The sequence below is a fragment of the Salvelinus sp. IW2-2015 genome, unplaced genomic scaffold (genome assembly GCF_002910315.2).
Source record: "Salvelinus sp. IW2-2015 unplaced genomic scaffold, ASM291031v2 Un_scaffold537, whole genome shotgun sequence".
Taxonomy (NCBI): Eukaryota; Metazoa; Chordata; class Actinopteri; order Salmoniformes; family Salmonidae; genus Salvelinus; species Salvelinus sp. IW2-2015.
The window spans coordinates 425,168-447,137 of NW_019942569.1; the positions used below are offsets into that span (position 1 = coordinate 425,168).

Genomic DNA, 21,970 nt, shown 5'->3' on the forward strand with positions numbered 1-21,970 from the left:
CTTTAACCATTTGCACATTGTTACAGCACTGTATATATACATAATATGACATTTGTAATAGAGCCATACCGATTAATTAGGGCAGATTTCAAGTTTTCATAACGCTCGTAAGCATTCATTCAAACAGCACTTTCCTGCGTTTGCCAGCTGCTCTTCGCAATGCTTGAAGCACAGCTCTGTTTATGACTTCAAGCCTATCAACTCCTGAGATTAGGCTGACAATACTAAAGTGCCTATAAGAACATCCAATAGTCAAAGGTATATGAAATACAAATGGTATAGAGAAAAATAGTCAACCCGGCTGAACTTGAAAGGGGTTCCTTCGTTATTTTACTGTTCATGTCTTCCATAGGGAATGTCTTGATCTACTTCAAATAAGGTCTGTGTTTCGTGCAGGCTTAAACCGCCTCGACGTTTTGATACCCGTGTAAATCTCACTAGGATAAGGTAACGTTTGTCAACATATTTTCATAAATCCACTCTACATTTTTCCCCCCTTTGCTTATATTTAGCCAATATTGATCAGAGTTACCTTGTCCTATGGATATCTACACAGTTATCAAATTGGCAAGGTGGTGTCAGCCTACACGAAACAGACCTTATTTGAAGTCAATCTAAGAATATCCTATGGAATAAATGAATGAAGGAACTGCTTTTCAGATTTTGCTGGATGGTGTCATGGGAATTATGACTCACACTTGGTAGTCAATTCTTACCATGCACATTATTAAAATAAGATTTCCTGCATATAGAAATTACAGTTTTTGGTTTTCAACATTCATCACAGGTAACTTAAACTCTATTTTTATTATAAAAACAGTTGAGAGTATTTGTGTCGCATAAGCACTCTTCAGTATCCTTGTCACTTCAGAGAGCTGTATGTGTGTACGATTACATCAATTTTACAGATGGCAGAGAAAAGCAGAGCACCAGTGTGGGACTATTACCTTGAATTGGCACCAGGGAAAGCAAGGTGTCTTATTTGTGATAAAGATGTAAGCATGGGGTCAGGAACGACAAAATAAAAAAATACCACCAACCTGTGGAATCACCATAAGAACACCCATCCAAAAGCCCATAAGGAAGCAATGATGAAAAAAAGCTTCCTCACCTTCTCACCCCCATCTCCGTGGTCAAGCTTCTCACCTACCTCTTCGTTATCGTCCAGGGGACGAGCTGCTGTAACTGTCAAACTGCCTTTCTACTCTCTGCTGTCTTCCCAGAGCGGCACGCTGATGCTGTAACGGTCAAACTGCCTTTCTACTCTCGGCTGTCTTCCAGAGCGCACGCTGATGCTGTAACGGTCAAACTGCCTTTCTATCTCTCGCTGTCTTCCCAGAGCGCACGCTGATGCTGTAACGTCAAACTGCCTTTCTACTCTCTGCTGCTTCCCAGAAGCGCACGCTGATGCTGTAACTAGCAAATTGGTTGTCTTGGATGCAGACAGTATAGCGGCAAACGCGCATCACTTGTTCGCTTACAGCCAGTAGTGATCCAAAGCACCCCCGACCAACTTTTTTTACCAATCGGATCTACACAAATCTAGTAGGTCACCTATTTTGGATTAAAAAACGGCAATTTTCTCCTAAAGGTGACTCGTTTGCATCCCTGATCATTGTTAGAGGTAGTAGATGACGGCAGGGCGAGTGCTTGAACATTAACTAAAGTATCATTATTAGAGGTATGTAGTGTTAAGGATAGTGTTGAATACCTCCCTCTACACAATAGAGGTATCTACTCGATTTGTGGACAGTGTAGCAGATTCTACACACACTAGAGGTATCTACTAGACTTGTGGACAGTGTAGAATATTCTATCACATGGGTATCTACTAGACTTGTGGACAGTGTAAATATTCTATACACACTAGAGGTATCTACTAGAATTGTGGACAGTGTAGAACAGTACTGACCTGTTGTACACCCTCTCCTCCTACATCTCTGAGCTGGTGGATCCCAGGAACATCCGATCTTGTCACCTCATCAAGAAACACTATGCCTATTGTACAGGGAAACCACGGAATAAAACAACTTTATAGTCTAATGGAATCAGAATGGGTCTTTTTGCTGTCCTGATTATTCCACTCCAAAGAGACGGACACAAGAGACGGACACACAGAGAGAGACACACAGAGAGAGACACAAGAGAGAGACACACAGAGAGAGACACACAGAGAGAGACACACAGAGAGAGACACAGAGAGAGACACACAGAGAGAGACACACAGAAGAGAACACAGAGAGAGACCACAGAGAGAACACACAGAGAGAGACACACAGAGAGAGACACACAGAGAGAGACACACAAGAGAGACACAGAGACACGAGAGAGAACCAGCAGAGAGAGACACAGAGAGAGACACAGACACACGAGAGAGACACACAGAGAGAGACACACAGAGAGGAGACACACAGAGAGAGACACACAGAGAGAGACACACAGAGAGAGACACACAGAGAGAGACACACAGAGAGAGACACACAGAGAGAGACACACAGAGATAGACACACAGAGACAGACACAGTACAAGAGGCAGGAAACAGCACAGGGTGTTGGAACAACACCCTGGAGCAGGTTAGCTCAGTAAAAAAGTAGTTGTGATGTTCAGTTGAAAGAGCTCTTTGCATACTGTTCCAAAAGAGCAAAATGAGCGGTTAGAGAGATGAGCCAGCAACCGGAGGGTTGTCCGTTCGAATCCCGSGTCTGACAGGCAAAAATCTGTCGGGAAGTGATCTGGCAACCGAAGGGTTGCTGGTATCAACTTCTAGATGCCATTGCCTGCCATTGTGCCCATTGAGCAAGGCACTTTACCCACCACAATAACTGCTCCACGGGCACCCAGTAACTCTCCAACCTGTATGTGTCTCTTTCGGAGGGGTAAGGACAAAACCATATATTGTTCAAAGGGGCTTATGTAATTAGGAAGTTGCATAATAACATTGGGGAACAGTCCAAATGTAGTTCCTGTTTCATCATACTAGTGCTTGTAAAACAGAGGTCTATTAAAAGAGATTATCCGGTACTTTTGTATACTTTTTAGCCAGTAGATCTGAAAGTAGCATACTACGTCACATATGTGCAGATATATGCACCACGTCATTGCTCTCTCTCTCTCTCTCTGCTGTGTCCACTGAGCCGTTGGGCCCGCCGTGCAAACCTCATTGGATAACGCTGGGCAGGCCTCTTGCTAGCTGTCACTGCAATGCGAGGGGCCAAAGCTCATTAGCTAGAACTCGAATTGCTAGGGGGCTGGCCCACGCGGGGGGAAATGTAGGGAAAATTGCACATCTTCAAGAATACAGTTACTTTTAAACTAGGGATTTGGTGGCTAACTGAGGTAAAACAGTAATTCTCCTCATAAATTATCCATGAACTACACATTGACACATCCAGCCCCAAAAGCGAGATATTTTCTTAGTCGCCATAGTACCGGAGCATGTCTTTAAACAGTCCTAAAGAACCCAGGATACAGTTTGTGTGATTCACCCACCTTGCTGTGCTTTATCCACAGAGTAGTTGGCATCCTGCAGCAGCTTGGCAATAACAGACTCAATATCCTCCCCCACATAGCCAGCCTGGGTCAGGGTGGTACAATCACAGATGGCAAAGGGTACATCTAGACACTTGGCCAGGGTCTGGGCCAACAATGTCTTGCCTGGGAAAGTATAGTAAAGAATGTGTAAGGACACTGTCCACAGCACAAGGTGCACCTGTGTAATGATCATGCTGTTTAATCAGCTTCTTGATATGCCACACCTGTCAGTTGGATGGATTATCTTGGCAAAGGAGAAATGCTCACTAACAGGGATGTAAACAAATTTGTGCACAAAGAAATACGATTTTTGTGCGTATGGAACATTTCTGGGATCATTTATTTCAGCTCATGAAACCAACATTTTACATGTTGCATTTATATTTTTGTTCAGTGTAGAAAGATAGATGACAGCCAGACAACCCAGTGCATGAATCAAATGGATTTGCATATGAATGGAGTGGAAATTAGCTGCCTTTGAATCTGTAAGGTAAGTCACTTTAATGTTTCAAGCAGATTACACATCTTCTCGCAAACGTCCTGCCTGGTTGGCCCTGTCCGGGGGTATCTTCGGACGTGGCCACTGTGTCCCCYGACTCTCTCAGCCTCCAGTATCTATACTGCAATAGCCTATGTGGCGGGGGGCTAAGGTCAGACCGATACATCTGGTGAAATTCTCCTGTCTTATCTGGTGTCCTGTGTGAATTTAAGTATGCTCCCTCTAATTCTCTCTCTCCCTAGGACCATGTCTCAGGACTACCTGGCCTGACGACTCATGGCTGTCCCCAGTCCAACTGGTCGTGCTGCTGATCCAGTTTCAACTGTCCTGCCTTTGGCTGTGACAGACCCCCCCCCCCCAACCAAATCTCGCTTAAGGCCCTCAAAATGCTGAACACTACCCAAATCAAATCAAATGTTATTGGTCACATACACATGGTTAGCAGATGTTAATGCGAGTGTAGCTAAATGCTTGTGCTTCTAGTTCCGACCGTGCAGTAATGTCTAACAATTAATCTAACAATTTCACAACAACTACCTTATACACACAAGTGTAAAGGAATGAATGAGAATATGTACATATAAATATATGGATGAGCAATGGCCGAACGGCATAGGCAAGATGCAGTAGATGGTATAGAGCGCAGTATATACATATGAGATGAGTAATGTACCCTGTCTGTAACTAAAAATAAATTGTATCAAAAATGAATTAGAAGTGCCTTGGCTTTTGTTGAAGGTACGAGCCACAACGCATTTAGTTCTTCTCACACTGATGCCAGAACTGGTTTGATGACGTCACGAATAGTCTACTAACCTGATCCGGTGGGGCCTAGCAGCACGATGTTGCTCTTCTCCAGTTTGATGTCGGTGTGTGTGGAGTCTAACACGTCCCCGCCCCTCCTCTCCTGAGGAGCCTGCTGAGTGGCCTGTTGCTGCATGGAGGCTCCCAGAGCGTTGCCATGGGGACTGATCCCTGCTATTTGAAGGAGTTCTATAATGACAAATGTAAACAAACAGTCGTAGTGTATATTTGGTTTCAGATTTGGCAGCAGGACAGTGGTGAATTCTAACCTGGTCCCAGATCGGTTTGTTCTCTTGCCAAATGTCAACTCCAACTGTCATCCTTGTCAAGCTTCTTCGGCATGACTGGTTCCATAAGGAGTTGGTGAGAGTGCAGAAAAAGACTGGCACTCAGGCTAGGGGAATCCATTTTGGGTCAATGTTTCCCATCTCGCATGGCAATGACCAGGCGATAAAACGTAACTTTTCCGAACAGGCTATGCAATGTTGACCTACTCTCTGAGATCTGGAAACTTGAGTTCTATTAAAAGTTTGTAATGTATTAATGAATTGTGTTATAAATGTATAATAAGTTTGTGTCTTGTTTTTTAAAAAGTTTTCCAGGCATGATATTGCATAATCTAGGCTCTCTAGTTATAATGTGAAGTATCAGTATCTGTGGTGCTGCCTGCTGCATTACAGCAATAGGTCCAAGTTCAATCTAAAAATACATGCACCCTGCACTGCTAAACTGAACTGGGAGCCAGTGTGGCGTTACCGAAATGAAGAAACGCAGACCTGGGTTCAAATAGTATTCAAAATCATTTCAAATACTTTATATGTGCTTGATTGAGCTTGCCTGGTGCAATGGAACCAATAGAATAGTCGTAAAACTGCAAACCCCTCCCATCTGGCACTCCAGGTAGGCTAAAGCAAACGCTCAAAGTATTTGAAAGATCTCGAATAATATTTGAACCCTGGTGTGAATGAGGAGAGCAGGGCCGAAGGCTGGGATAGATAGCAAGACTACAAATGTATTGTCTGGGTCATTGGGACACCTTATCGGTCCAGCATGGCGACTAGCTACACCGAGTTCACAACGTGCACACAGATTATATATTACGAGGGCTGGGAATTGCCAGGGACCTCACAACACTATATGATCACCATACTGAGGGTCCTCACCATACCGAGGGACCTTACCATATCATATTAACACCATACTGAGGATCCTCACCATACCATATTATCACCATACCATATTATCATCATACTGAGGGACCTCATCATACCATATTATCACCATACTGAGAGACCTCACCATACCATATTATCACCATACCATATTATCACCATACTGAGAGATCTCCCCATACCATATTATCACCATACTGAGAGACCTCACCATACTATATTATCACCATACCATATTATCACCATACTGAGAGACCTCACCATACTATATTATCACCATACCATAGTATCACCATGCCATAGTATCACCATGCCATATTATCACCATACCATATTCACCATACTGAGGACCTCACATACCATATTATTCACCATACCATATTACTCACCATACTGAGGGACCTCACCATATCATATTATCACCATACCATATTATCACCATACTGAGACCTCAACCATACCATATTATCCACCATACCATATTATCACATACCATATTATTCACCATACTGAGGACCTCACCATCACCATTAACACATACTATATTATCACCATACCATTTATCACACAATACCATATTATCACCATACCATATTATCACCATACTGAGAGACCTCACATACATATTATCACCATACCATTATATCACCATATCATTATCACCATATTGAGGACTCACCATTCCATATTACACCATACTGAGGGACCTCACCATATCATATTATCACCATATGAGGGACCTCACCATACCAATTCACGATCTGAGGGACCTCACCATACCATATTACTACATACTGAGATATTATCACCATACCATATCATCACTGTGCTGTGCTTTGGCAAAGTGGGAGGGGTTATATCCTTCCTGTTTGGCCCTGTCCGGGGTATCATCGGATGGGTCACAGTGTCTCCTGACCCCTCCTGTCTCAGCCTCCAGTATGCTGCAGTAGTTTATGTGTCGGGGGCTAGGGTCAGTTTGTTATATCTGGAGTACTTCTGTCTTATCCGGTTGTCCTGTGTGAATTTAAGTATGCTCTCTCTCATTCTCGGAGGATCTGAGCCCTAGGACCATGCTCAGGACTACCTGGCATGATGACTCCTTGCTGTCCTCAGTCCACCTGGCCGCGCTGCTTGTTTCCAGTTTAACTGTTCTGCCTGCGGCTATGGAACCTGACCTGTTCACCGGCGTGCTACCTGTCCCAGACCTGTGTTTCCAACTCTCTAGAGACCGCAGGCGCGGTAGAGATATATCTTAATGATCGGCTATGAAAAAAGCCAACTGACATTTACTCCAGGTGGCTGACTTGCTGCATCGACAACTACTGTTTATTATATTTGACCATGCTGGTCATTTATGAACATTTGAACATCATGGCCATGTTCTGTTATAATCTCCACCCGGCACACGCAGATGAGGGACTGGCCACCCCTCATAGCGCTGGTTCCTCTCTAAGGTTTCTTTCCTAGGTTTTTGGCCTTTTCTTAGGGGAGTTTTTCCTACCACGTGCTTCTACACCTGCATTGCTTGCTGTTTGGGGTTTTAGGCTGGGTTTTCTGTACAAGCCTTTGAGATATCAGCTGATGTAAGAGGGCGTTTATAATACATTGATTTGATCACCACACCATTCTATATGTATTGCGATTCGACACTGTGATTTTATTGTGATTCGATGTTCCAAACATATTGGTCATCATATTATGTCTGTTGCAGAGGGACAAGAGAGAGTCATGAGAAGATAAGAGTCATGGAAATAAAAGTGCTGAAATCTAATTGGCTCCCTATTTCAAAAGATGGAGAACATGTTATGAAGATTTGGTGCAGGTACAGCCAACTAGCGCAAAAATAATATTGCGATATTGTCAAAAAAAAACAATAAGATATAGTATATCATTAAAATAATATCCCGATATGTAACTTTCGATTTTTTCCACCACCACTATTTATTACCGTAAAATCATAAAATGGCAAATCATTTATGAAATAATTCATCTAACACACCCGCAAAACGACAAGTCATTGACAAGAAGATACTATAAGTTTGTCTGTAAACTTTGGCATTTGAGCAATTCTTGAAAATCAAAAAGTGACATGTTTAAAATAGCCAATGATACGGAGAAAGCTATGTAARGAGGACCAATCAAATCACTTACTTGTGAATCTGTACTCATCCTCCCGTCTTCTCGTCTCTAGTTCTACAGAGAGGATGACATCATCATTATTATCACTACAGGCCYGTAAGAGAGTATCAGATTCCACTGTAGATTCTTGTCGTTATCATCTTGTTAAATTCATTATCATCGTCCATTTAAGATGTTGAGCTTGGGTATAAAAGTAAACAACATTAAACAAATGCCAAATTATACAGACGAGAGCACCTTGACTGACATCTGAACAGGAGTTTCAGCACATTCTAGAAAACAGTGGTTAGTTCTTTGTTCATAATAATGAAAGTATAACACTGTTGCCTATTGAAATTCTACTATTCTGAAGTAAACAAACGTAAAAATTAGACCGGTCTACATTTTCTGGAAACCCTGGAGGGGGGAGGGGTGATTTACTATTTTACCAAGTGTTCAACCAAATGACTGTAGCTGACTGGCCTCGTGGTGTGAACGAGGCCTGTTTCTAACCAACAGTAGACTGTACTACTGACCTCGTGGAGTGAACGAGGCCTGTTTCTAACTAACAGTAGACTGTACTACTGACCTCGTGGTGTGAACGAGGCCTGTTTCTAACCAACAGTAGACTGTACTACTGACCTCGTGGAGTGAGCGAGGCCTGTTTCTAACTAACAGTAGTCTGTACTACTGACCTCGTGGAGTGAGCGAGGCCTGTTTCTAACAAACAGTAGTCTGTACTACTGACCTCCTGGAGTGAGCGAGGCCTGTTTCTAACTAACAATAGACTGTACTACTGACCTCGCTGGATGTGAGCGAGGGCCTGTTTCTAACTAACAGTAGTCTGTACTACTGACCTCGTGGAGTGAGCGAGGCCTGTTTCTAACCAACAGTAGAATGTACTACTGACCTCGTGGAGTGAGCGAGGCCTGTTTTCTAACCAACAGTAGAATGTACTACTGACCTCGTGGAGTGAGCGAGGCCTGTTTCTAACTAACAATAGACTGTACTACTGGCCTCGTGGAGTGAGCGAGCCTGTTTCTAACTAACAGTAGTCTGTACTACTGACCTCTGGTGTGGAACGAGCCTGTTTCACAGTAGACTGACTACTGACCTCGTGGAGTGAGCGAGGCCTGTTTCTAACTAACAATAGACTGTACTACTGACCTCGTGGAGTGAGCGAGGCCTGTTCTACACTAACAAGTGGTAGACTGTACTACTGACCTCGTGGAGTGAGCGAGGCCTGTTTCTCCACCTCCACCTGTCTGCTCCCAGCAGGGATGTTGTTGTAACGATTCTCTGTAGTGATTATACAACAGCTACCGCCAGCACCTTCTTAGCATAGGACTGACCCACTACGTGACTTGTCCAGGTAGGCATAGATCTGAAAAGGCAGGTTCATCGACTATAAGACAATATTGACGTGGTCATACTTGCTCTTCATGACAACAGTCTAACAATACATGAACTGTATCATTAATGCATTATAAACTGGGTGGTTCGTGCCCTGAATGCTGATGGCTGGGCAGCTGTGGTATATCAGTACCGTTATACCACGTTGCCGTCGTCGTGCCTAAGAACAGCCCTTAAGCCGTGCGTATATTGGCGCATTACTACCACACCTCCTCGGGCCTTATTGCCTTAGAGTGTGACAGACAAGGGTATATAACATGGAGACATGTACCCATAGGTATATTCTGTTAAAAGAATAATCCATTATACATCATAAGAAACTGAGAACGCAGTTGTTGTTGTTGGTTGTGCTGTATGGCGCTCGTACCCTGTTTTTGGTGGCGGGGAGACGAGTTTTGCGGTGGCTGGCGAGGAGGTTTTCTGTGGTGCGGCGGGAGGGAAGAATTCTGGGTGGGCGGGGAGAGTTTTGGTCGTAGTTCGGGTGGCGGGGGAGGAGTTTCTTGGGTGGCGGGGGAGAGTTTCTGGTGGCGGGGAAGAGTTTCTGGTGGCGGGGGAGGTTTCTGTGCGGCGGGGAGGTTTCTGTGCGGCCGCGGGGAGAGTTTCTGGGGAAGGGGGAGAAGTTTCTGCGGTTGGCAGGGCGAGCTTTCTGTGCGCGGGGGAGGTTTCTGTGCGGCGGGGAAGTTTCTGTGCGCGCGGGGCGAGAGTTTCTGGGCTGGCGGGGGAGAGGTTTCTTGGGAGGCGGAGAGGTTCTGTGCAGCGGGGAGTTTCTGTGCAGCGGGGAGGGTTTCTGGTGGCGGGGGAGGGTTTCTGTGGTGGCGGGGGAGGGGAAGAGTTTCTGGGTGGCGGCGGGAGGGGGAGAGTTTCTGCGTGGGTGGCGGGGGAGGGGAGAGTTCTGTGCAGCGGGGGAGGTTTCTGCGGTGCGGGGGAGGCTTCGGTGCTCGTACCTTTTTGCGGTGCGGGGGAGGTTTCTGGGTGCGGGAGAGGTTTCGGTGCTCGTACCTTTTGGTGGCGGGAGAGGTTTCTGGCGGCGGGAGAGAATTTTCGGTGGGTGGCGGGGGAGGGTTTCGGTGCGGCGGGGAGAGGTTTCTCGGTGCTCGTACCTTTTTGGGTGGCGGGGAGGTTTCTGTGCGAAGGCCATTTTGACAGCCTCAGCGGGCGACTCTGCTTCTTTATTCAGACCCTTCTTAGAGTCCGTCTCAGAGAGCACCACGAAGAAAGTGATGGCATTTCTCACACTTCACAAAAACGTGTGACGCCTGAAAAGAAACAAAAACAAAAGTGAGACTATTGAAATGTTTCTTTATCGCGTTTCTGATTTAAAAAAACAGTAGTGACTTGTGGACAAGTCAATCATTTATACGGCTGCCTTTTTCTGCCAACTGGAGTCTTTAGAAAACACAGCCTATGTGAATGGAGTATCTTTAAGGTCCTCACATAAAGGTCTCCACATGTGTACACGGGTCTCCACATTTGGGACAGTGCAGCTGGTTACCCCCCTTCCCTGATCCACCAGAAGAGCCCGACAATCTCTTTCCTTCACTGATGCTCTTCTGCATATATGATGAACACAAAAGAAAGAGAGAGATTGTTTCATGAATGCAACACAGCAGAAAAACATAATTTAGACACAGAGGAAGCTTGTTTCTGTGTACAGTAGCTATCACTTATTGAAACCACTGGGGTATAGCATGTACTACACTGACTCTATGCCACATCCGACACCACCACACTGACTCTCCGACTCTCCGACCCACCAGACTGGACTCTCCGACCCACCAGACTGACTCTCCGACCCACCAGACTGACTCTCCGACCCACCAGACTGACTCTCCGACCCACCAGACTGACTCTCCGACACACCAATACATTACACTGACTCTCCGACACACCAATACATTACACTGACACTCCAACACTCTTCACATACGCTGCTGCTACTCTTTATTATCTATCCTGATTGCTTAGTCATTTATACCCCTACCTACATGTACATATTACCGCAATCACTTCGTGCCCCTGCCCATTGACTCGGTACTGGTACTCCTTGTATAATGCATTGTTATTTTATTGTGTTCCGATTTCCTTTTCCTAATTTTCTTACTTTAAAATTGTTGAGAAAAGGCTCCTAAGAAAGCATTTCACGGTAAAGTCTATYTACAGTTGTTGTATTCGGCACATTTTATTTATTAGAAAGTCTATTCTTGTGTCGTGTCAGTGTTTAATTCCATTTCAGTTCAGTCATTCAATTATGGCTGTCATCACTTAGCTTGTTCCCAGATCTGTTTATGCTGTCCTTCCACGTTGTTATGCCATGTTTGGCAATGACCATAGCAGTTCGAAAGAGAGCACAAACTGATCTGGGTCCAAGCTAGTCACCAGTGTGTGATTCATTCTTAAAATAAAAAAAATAAATGTTTTAAAGAATCAAACAGACATGTCACAATCCAGTGGAATCAAGTTTACCTTTCCACCATCGCTGGATCCATCCTTAGTCGTTCCATCTTTAGAGGCAAAACATACTGCAGTTTCATGGAAGGATCTCACTCGGACTATGCGAGGAAGAGAAGCTTCACRAAAACCCCAACCAGGTCTGCTCAAAGCATAGAGCTGAACCCGAGAACAAGACAGCCCTGTTACRACAGAAACACAATGCAACCAAATGTTTAGGCCGCTGTTATAATCCATCAACTTTGACATTTCAAAAACAAACTCGCCCAATGTCAAAATCAACAATTGGTATTATGGAAATATAGCTAGCTGCCACCTCATGAACACTGCATTTGTGACGTCGCACTAAATTTTCGCACACCACACGTATCATAAATAAATGCAACAGGTGACCCGTTTTCAAAACTTGTGCTGCGTCCACGTGCTAGTCGGAACTAGGAAAGTCTGACATTTCCGACTTGCTAACTGGTTGTAGTTATACAACATGCCGCGTTCAACCAGTTATCAAGTCGGAGAATTCAGTTCCCTAGTTCCGACTATCACGTGAACGCGGCATAGTTCACGAGGTCAACATCACATAACGTTCACGCCATAACTTTTTCCACATTGTTGTTACAGCATGAATTTAAAATCGATTACATTTTGATATTTTCTGTCACTGATATACACTCAATACCCMACAATGTCAGGGTGGAATTAAGTTTAGACATTTTTATAAATTAATAAAAAATKAAACGCTGAAATGACTCAAGACAATAAGTATTCAACCCCTTTGTTATGACAAGCCTGAAGGAGTAAAAATGTGCTTAACAAGTCACATAATAAGTTGCATGGGCCCACTCTGTGTGCAATAATAGCGTTTAACATGTTTTTTAAACGACATCCCCATCTCTGTACCCCACACATACAGATAATTGTAAGGTCCCTCAGTCGAGCAGTGAATTTCAAGCACAGATTCAACCACAAAAACCAGGGAGGTTTTCCAATCACAAAAAMCWGGGAGGTTTTCCAATGGTTCGCAAAGAAGGTAGATGGGTAAAAAAAARAAGCACACATTGAATGTCCCTTTGAGCATGGTTAAGTTATTAATTACACTTTGGAAGGTGCATCAATACACCCAGTCACTACAAAGTTACAGACGCCCTTCCTAACACAGGAAGGAAACCACTCAGGGATTTCACCAAGAGGCCAATGGTGATTTTAAAACAATTAGAGTTTAAGGCTGTGATATGAGCTAACTGAGCATGTAACAATAATACTGTAGTTACTCCACAATACTAACATAAATGACAGAGTGAAAAGAAAGAGTACATCCTGTTTGCAAAAAGGCACTAAGGTAAAACTGCAAAAAAATGTAGCAAAGAAATTAACTTTATGTCCTGAATACAAAGCATTATGTTTGGGCCAAATCCAACACAACACATCCACTCTTCATATGTTCAAGCCTGATGGTAGCTGCATCATGTTATGGGTATGCTTGTCATCGGCAAGGACTAGGGAGTTCTTTTTAAGGATAAAAATAAACTGAATAGAGCTAAGCACAGGCAAACAGACACTGGGAGACAAATTCAACTTTCAGCAGGACAATAACCTAAAACACAAGGCCAAATATACACTGGAGTTGCTTACCAACACAACATTGAATGTTTCTGAGTGGCCTAGTTACAGTGTAGACTTAAATTGTCTTGAAAATCTATGGCAARACTTGAAAATGGCTGTCGAGCAATAATAAACAATCCACTTGACCGAGCTTAAATCATTTTAAAAAGAATAATGGACAAATATTGCACAATCCAGGTGTGCAAAGCTCTTGGAGACTTACCCAGAAAGACACACAGCTGTAATCGCYGTCAAAGGTGATTCTAACACGTATTGACTAAGGGGGTTGAATACTTAACTAATCAAGGTTAGTGTTTAATTTTCCATATTTAAAAAAAACAAGTTAGAATTTTTCTTTCTATTTTTGTGTAGATAATTGACAAAAAAATTACAATTCAATCCATTTTAATCTCACATTGTAACAACAAAATGTGGGAAAAGTAAAGTTGTGAATACTTTGCGAWGGCACTGTAATTTGCAKGTTAGCAAGTTAGCTAGCTAGCAGAAGCGTTTAAAATGTAATGCGAATAAGTAACTTTAGATATTACAAATTCTCAATATTTCAATCTGTTCTTACCTCTCTGTGCTGAATTCAAGAATATCCTCGCGGCCGATGTGCATGGGCAAGACATACTTTAGTCAAGGTCTAGCAAATAAAAACAGTGAAGCAGGATTAGCTAGCATGGATCCTCTCCGACAGCTGCTAAATTTCACAGGCCACAGCTACAGTACCWAGCAAAGTTAAACAAATTTGACAAACTAAACTCCTTACTTACAATACAGTTAGCTAGCCATTCAAGTTCACCTGTCAACAGGTAGCTGGCGTAGCTACGTGCTAACTAGCTATTTATTAAACAAAATGAACACCCCCTAGAGCTGGTAGGCCTGGCAATGCCTGATTTGGATTGGAGTGGGGCAGCTAGCTAGCTAGCAAACGGGGCTAGCGACAGAAAAACAAGTGAACATTCCGGAAGAGAGATATAGTTTAGCTAACGTTAGTTAGAAGGTCAACGATAACTAAACCGTTAAACTGGCTAACTATGTGACATGTTTAAGACGCAAAATGTGTCTTGACAAAAACAATATGGTTTGCTAACGAGCTAACGTTACCTGTCGACTCGTAAAAGAGCACGATGGAACCAAAACAAGTCTTGACAGTTTCTTCCGGAGTACAATTCCGTTGACTCTGTAACTGTGTATGGTCGCAGGTCAACGGTGTCATACCAATGTCACTGTCCAGATAGCATGTATAACCCGCTTCAAATCGGACCGATATTACCCCCGTTGGACGACTGGACCCCTGTGTGATATAACGTTTGATGTTAGTAGGTCAAGCAAATTGCAAGACCGAGGCCAGCAATTTACCCCCGTGTTATTACGTATTCCAGAACAGTGTTGTTGTCTGTCTGCGTCAGATATATCCAAGCCAAGGGGAAGTGTACAATTATTATTCCCTTGGATTGGTTTGAGGTCATTTCGTCACATAGGGTCATCTGCTGCCATCTACCGTGAAGGTGATTATTAACTTACTAAACCAGTTTCAGGACTGGACCGTCACAAATTCTAGGCCTACTCTCTTCTATAATGTACTGTAGTGTGTTCTATTCTGAATTGTAGAGGAAATAAATGTGGCAGACTACTGTACTGTTGTGGTGCACACTATCAGCTGAGCCTAAAGGGATTGTAGTACTCTGTCTGCATGAAACATGCTTATGGTGTCATCATGCATCATGCATTATGTCATTCTTGACTAGATACGGTCTTAGTATCTCATTGTCAAACCTTGAAAGGTAATGAGGGGTGGATTTACAGTTGTACAAATTAGAGGATTACAGTAAAAGATGAAAAAGAAAAAAACATGTTTATTGGTCATTGTACAACATGAATGAGAAAACATATCACATTGGATGCTACATATTGTACAAAAAATATATATTTAATGACAAACAAACACTTCATTAATAAGCTCAAGGCATAGGCAGAATGTTTCATATTTTTCTACCACATCCATTAAACAATTTRGGTAGTTTCTTTAATACCATTAGGTTTATGACTATACATTTTGTTTTATGATAATATGACAAAATACCCATAATACCATTCATTGGCTGGTCTGAGATCCAAATTTACAGYGTCTTCAGAAAGTATTCACACGCCKTGACATTTTCCACATTTTGTTGTGTTACAGCCTGAATTTAAAATKGATTAAATTGAGATTTTGTGTCACTGGCCTACACACAATACCCCATAATCATAATGTCAAAGTGGAATTATGTTTTTTGAGATTTTTACAAATTAATAATAAATGAAAAGCTGAAATGTCTTGAGTCAATGACTATTCAACCCTTTTGTWATGGCAAGCCTAAATAAGTTCAGGAGTAACAATATGCTTAACAAGTCACATAATAAGTTGCACTCGGTGTGCAATAATAGTGTATAACATGATTTTTTAATGACTATCTCATCTCTGTACCCCACACATAAAATTATCTGTAAGTCGAGAAGTGAATTTCGAACACAGATTCAACCACAAAGACCAGGGAGGTTTTCCGATGCCTCGCAAAGAAGGGCAGCTATTGGTAAATGGGTAAAACATTTTTATCCATTTGACCATGGTGAAGTTATTACTAACACKTTGGATGGTGTATAAATACAGCCAGTCACTACAAATATACAGATGTCCTTCCTCACAGTTGCCAGAGAGGAAGGAAACCGCTCAGAGATTTCACCATGAGGCCAATGGTGACTTTAAAACAGTTACATAGTTTAATGGCTKKGATAGGAGAACACTGAGGATGGATTAACAACATTGTAGTTACTCCACAATACTAACTGTTATGTATGGTACGACGTGCTGTTGGTCGTACTGTACGTTGTTATGGTTTACGACAGTGTGCTGCTTTACGGATGAATGGGTTGTCAGAATGAGTGTCAAATGTCATTTAACGACATTGTGATGTACAATGTGAAACTGTGCAGATGTGCCTTCTTTGACAGCTAAGCTAGATATAACATTGGCGACGAAGATGGCTGAATTCAGCTTACCACCACCAGCGCCGTTCCTCGCCATRTCTGGCRAACCTCCAGTCCCCRTGGAATAACTGGCTTGAAAGTTTTAACACTTATCTCGAAACTATGGACTTTTCTAGAATCTCCGACAAACGGAGGACAGCACTGCTCCGTCACTGCCTCGGTACAGAGGATTTCCAGAGTGCTTGGATCTGTCCTACATTCACCGCTGCAGTCAGCCTTCTACGGAACGACTTTGCCCGGGAAAGAGCGAGTGCTCCTCCTACGCTACCGGTTACGGAAAAGACACCAATGCCCGGGTGAGTCCATTCAAAGCTACATGGCTAATCTGAGAGATTTGGCTAGCTCTTGTAACTGCGGGACACTTCAGGACAAGATCAGCTGATAGAGGGAACGTTATGTGAAAAGACAAGGGTGAAATGCTTTTTAGAATTGTTTAATTTACAACTTGATGGAGCTATTAAAATAGCACTGCAGGTTGAACCGGCTTTGGAATGCTCTACTATGCTAACAGACAGCTCTGCAGCATAACACTCGGCCCCCAGCCATTCTCACACAGCAGCTTCAGCCCGAGCAGGCGCACTACAAAGATCACACGCTAAGAACGCCCTCCCAAGTGGATAGCTGCATGGACACAAACACCGGCATACCCGTGCAGCAGGCACACTGACAAACAAACAGAAGTAGCTGTGGCAACTGTGGGGCTAGCTCTCACAGTTCAAGGGCTTCAAACTGCCCAGCCCGTGGGAAAATATGCAAGAACTGTTCAAAATACTTTGCTAAAGTGTGTCKTTCTGCCCCAGCTACTAGCTCCACCCAGAACAGGCCCTTATTTTCATCTCGCTCTCAACATGAACACAATAATATGTTATGTTCTGATCCATCTCCACTAACCATGTATCATTCAAGACATGCACTGTGCAGCTGGGCGAGGTGGGTTTGCCTTTGCTACTGGATACTGGCACTGCGGTGTTGTTGCTCAACCTTGCCAGTTACTACAAGTGTTTCAGTCATCTACCACTCCAACAGCCCTCCATTGTTCTGTGTGGGTATGGTAGATCCAAGCCCTCCACTGCCCTGTGTGGGTATGGTAGATCCAAGATAGATATTTGCAGGCGCCCTCCAGGTCCCAGTGCACTACAGCGCCAAGCACCTGCCATCATTCACATTTCACGTTGCAAAGCGGAATGCCAACCTCCTGGAACTGGCCAACTCTGATGGACTGGGCTGCCTCACAGTTTTTACTCACAGGCCCCTAGTGCATTCCCTTTGCACYGCGTGATGACGTCACAAAATATCTCCAGTCACAGTTGGAGGCAGGCATCATTGAGCCAGTCAACGCTGCCCCCTGGATTTCAAACTTGGTCATCGCAACCAAAAAGTCTGGTGGAATCCGGACCTGTGTGGATCTCTGTGCTGTGAACAAGGCTGTTGTCCCAGATAAGTATCCCTTGCCTACAGCTGAGGAGCTGACCGCAACAATTCCATGGCTCCACGGGCTTCACAAAGCTCGACCTGCGTCAGGGTTATCTTCAGGTGCCCCTCCACCCAGCCAGCAGAGACCTCACAGCCTTTGTCATCACATGGTGGTGTGTTCAGATATACACGCATACCTTTTGGACTTAGCTCCGCCCCCAGCTGCTTCCAGAAGGTGATGAGCACCATCCTCGCTGGAATAMCCAGGGTGGCAGTCTATCTGGACGACATCRTCGTCCACGGCCCTGACCTCCACATCAAATCACCATCGACTCCACAGAGTATTCAGTGCTCTACTGCGGAACAACCTGACCCTGAACTGTGGAAAGTGCACCTTTGCAGCTCCAGCCGTCGAGTTTGTGGGGTTCCGCCTGTCGCCCAAAGGCATTGCCCCATTCATGTCGAGCATTGAAGCCGTCCTCCGCATCCCGGAACCGACCTCAGCCTCTTAGGTGGCCTCATTCTTGGGCATGATAGCCTACTACCTCCGGTTTATGCCCCACTACTTTCAGACCACAGCGCCCCTTCGCCAGCTCCTCAAGAAGGACGAGCCATGGCCCTGGACGGCAGCCTGCTCAGACGCGGTCCACTCACTGAAGAGCCAGCTCACCACAACCCCAGTCTTGGCTCACTTTGACCCCGTCTGCCCCACCATTGTCACCTGTAACGCCTCAGCTGGAGCACTAGGAGCTGTACTCTCTCACAGCTGCAGAATGGCATTGAGAGGCCCGTCGCCTTCGCCTCAAGGGCCCTGAGCCCCACTGAACAACGGTACTATGTGGGCGAACGAGAAGCACTGGGCTGTGTCTGGGCGTGCGAAAGGTGGCACCTTTACCTATACGGCTGGCTGTTCACTCTCCGAACCGACCACCAGTCCCTCAACACTACTGTCGGCATCAGGAACTGGCCACAAGCCACTTCGGCTGCACGCAATCCCTCACCATGAGCGCTTCCTGGTGGTGGCATATGACCTCCACTCTAAGTGACTAGAAGTGTTCTGTCGGAACTGTCACAACACAGGCCATCGTGGACATCCTAGACAGCCTGTTCACAAGATCGGGCCTATCCCTCAACCTCACCACGGACAATGGGCTCCAGCTAACCTCTGTCGAGTTCTCCTCCTATCTCAGCGACAAGGGAATCAAACACATCCGCACGGCCGACTACCTGTCTCTTATACACATCTAGATGTGTATAAGAGACAGACGATACTATGTGGGCGAACGAGAAGCACTGGCCTGTGTCTGGGCGTGCGAAAGGTGGCACCTTTACCTATACGGCCGGCTGTTCACTCTCCGAACCGACCACCAGTCCCTCAACACTACTGTCGGCATCAGGAACATACACATCTAGATGTGTATAAGAGACAGAGGTGGGGCTTACCCCTCACCCTCACCACGGACAACAGGCCCCAGCTGACCTCGAGTTCTCCTCCTATCTCAGCRACAAGGGAATCAAACACATCCGCACGGCCGACTACAACCCACAAGCTAACGGAGGGGTGGAACGCTTCAACAAAACGCTGAAGAACGGCATCAAAGCGCACCTGGTCCAGGGGTGCACGTTCCAAACTGCTTTGGACCAAAAGCTAATGCACTACAGAGCAAGCAAACTCACAACAACACAGGTCTCCCCAGCATCTCTCTTGCTAGGTCGTGATGGAACTGCCACTGGACAGACTCAGAACACAGAGAGTAGCAGACCCGGGCGACTAGGCGCACCCAAGAAAAGCAGGCAGTGACCAGGCAGCAAAGAGCAATGAAACAGCGTTTYGACAAGGCACACAGGGTGAAGAAGCCGATCATCTAAGTGTCAGACTGGGTCCGAGCCCGACGGCCTCARCGGTGCAACAAAATGGCCTCATTCTGGTCGGACCCCTTGCCGGTCAGTCGACAACTGGGGCCCGCCACCTTCATGCTGAGCAATGGATCAAGCTGGCACGCCAGCCGCCTCAGAAAAGTCCCTGCCCCTCAAGGAATACAAATTCCCACAAAACTGACTTCCAGGCCAGAGACGCCACCTTATGAACCTCCCCCACTACTACCACCTGAGCCCCAGCCTCTGTGGGCTCCCCAAGGGCCAGAGCCACAAGTGGAGGGCGGCTGCAGAACGGCCTATGAGGGCACGAACTCGCCCTGCTCATCTGGGGGACTACTTAACCTCCTTTCATTCTTAGGCTCCGTTTGGTGTCTTAGTCCAASCTCCAGGTTAATGGACTGAACTGGCTAGTTCAGAGAGATGTTATTTACCTCTTCCGTTTTAAGGGTTAATGTTTCTTTCTTACGGGTGTCACTCTAGGTTCTTGCCCTACGGACATTTTTATATATGGTATCAGTCCCTGGTTTTGGAAAGAGGGGGGGGAGTGTTATGTATGGTACGAYGTGCTGTTAGTCGTACTGTACATTGTTATGGTTTACGACAGTGTGCTGCTTTACGGATGAATGAGTTGTCAGAATGAGTGGCACATGTCATTAAACAACAGAGTTGTGATGTACAATGTGAAACTGTGCAGATGTGCGTTCTTTGACAGCCAAGCTAGTATAACACTAACCTAATTGACAGAGTAAAAGAAGGAAGCCTGCACAAAATAAAAAATATTCCAAAACACGCATGCTGTTTGCAATAATGCACTAAAGTAATACTGCAAAACAATTTACTTTTTATCCTGAATACAAAGTGTGTGTTGTGGCAAATCCAACACAACACATCCACTCTTCATATTTCCAAGCCTGGTGGTCTGCATCAGTTATTGGTATGCTTGTAATTGTTAAGTTCTAGGGATTTTTTCAGGATAAAAAAAGAATGGAGCTAAGCACAGGCAAATTCCAGAGAAAAACCTGGTTCAGTCTGCTTTCCAGCAGACACAGAGAGAATTCTCCTTGCAGCAGGACAATAACCGAAAAACACAAGCCAAATCTACTGTACACTTGAGTTGCTTACCAAGAAGACAGTGTGCCGATTTACAGTTTTGACTTAAATCTACTTGAAAATCTATGGCAAGACCTGAAAATGGTTGTCTAGCAATGATCAACAACACATTTGACAGAGCTTGAAATGTTGCACAATCCAGTGTGGAAAGCTCTTAAAAACTTACCCAAAGATAAGGTAACAATGTACTGACTCAGGGTGTGAATACTTATGGGAATTAGATATATATATATTTAAAGTATAAAAAAAAATAGATACAAAAAAAAATAGATTTTAAAATAAAGATAGATTAAAAAAAAAAACTCACCAGCTGTAATCGCTGCAAAGAGTGCTACTAAATATTGACCCAGGGTGTGAATGTAAATCGCAGTGGTTAATTTGAGCCGCATCTTGCCGGATCAGGATCCGGTACCTATCAGTTTTGGACTGTTTTGTTCCAGAACTTATTACCCAGGATCCAGTACCTCTCGTGGCATGACAGTTAATTTCCACTGTTTGCAATGTAAAACTTTGAATAAAAGTGATAAGATTCATTCAAGCTGCCTCCTCTGTAATTCTCCTGCCACCTAAAAAAAAAAGTAGCCTATGCCTGATATTCTAAGAATTGACTTGGGTTTGGCCAGTCCGTGTTTATGATTTGCTCAACATTGTAGCCTATAGAGACCAACTCGTAGCAGTTGCTGTGACGGGAGAGAGAGAGAGAGAGAAGCGTGCCTGTATCTCTCACAGAACCAGAATGAGATTCACTTTCTATGATCTCTTTCACCTCTCTCTGCTCTGATAGACATGAGCCTGCAACTCTCACTCTCCATCTCTCCAGAGTTGTAGGTCATCATTTATTCCTGAAGAGTCATAGCCATGGGAAGGGTAGTGGTAGTGCAGGGATACATTTGAAATAAAATTTGCCAAATATAGAATAACTGCCGTCTGTCAGAAATAAAATTAAATAAT

The 21,970-nt window shown here is 44.4% G+C and overlaps 1 protein-coding gene and 1 long non-coding RNA gene across 2 annotated transcripts in view; both read right to left on the reverse strand.

Moving 5' to 3' along the window:
• The window catches only part of LOC112068479 (ATP-dependent Clp protease ATP-binding subunit clpX-like, mitochondrial), a 31,738-nt gene extending 16,703 nt beyond the window's left edge, over positions 1–15,035 (reverse strand). Inside the window, 12 exon segments of the mRNA XM_024135650.2 lie at positions 1,913–1,998; positions 3,491–3,655; positions 4,848–5,024; positions 8,159–8,200; positions 9,350–9,416; positions 9,419–9,509; positions 10,639–10,754; positions 10,756–10,793; positions 10,971–11,088; positions 12,002–12,168; positions 14,163–14,231; positions 14,696–15,035. Of these exon segments, the coding sequence (XP_023991418.1) occupies positions 1,913–1,998; positions 3,491–3,655; positions 4,848–5,024; positions 8,159–8,200; positions 9,350–9,416; positions 9,419–9,509; positions 10,639–10,754; positions 10,756–10,793; positions 10,971–11,088; positions 12,002–12,168; positions 14,163–14,217 (1,122 nt within the window). The 5' untranslated portion in view covers positions 14,218–14,231; positions 14,696–15,035.
• Positions 5,256–6,337, reverse strand: LOC139023934 (uncharacterized). Its single transcript, XR_011475164.1, has 2 exons — positions 6,214–6,337; positions 5,256–6,179 (listed from the first exon to the last, which is right to left on the reverse strand). It is a non-coding gene; the product is annotated as an uncharacterized lncRNA (long non-coding RNA).
• Positions 15,036–21,970: the final 6,935 nt, after the last annotated feature.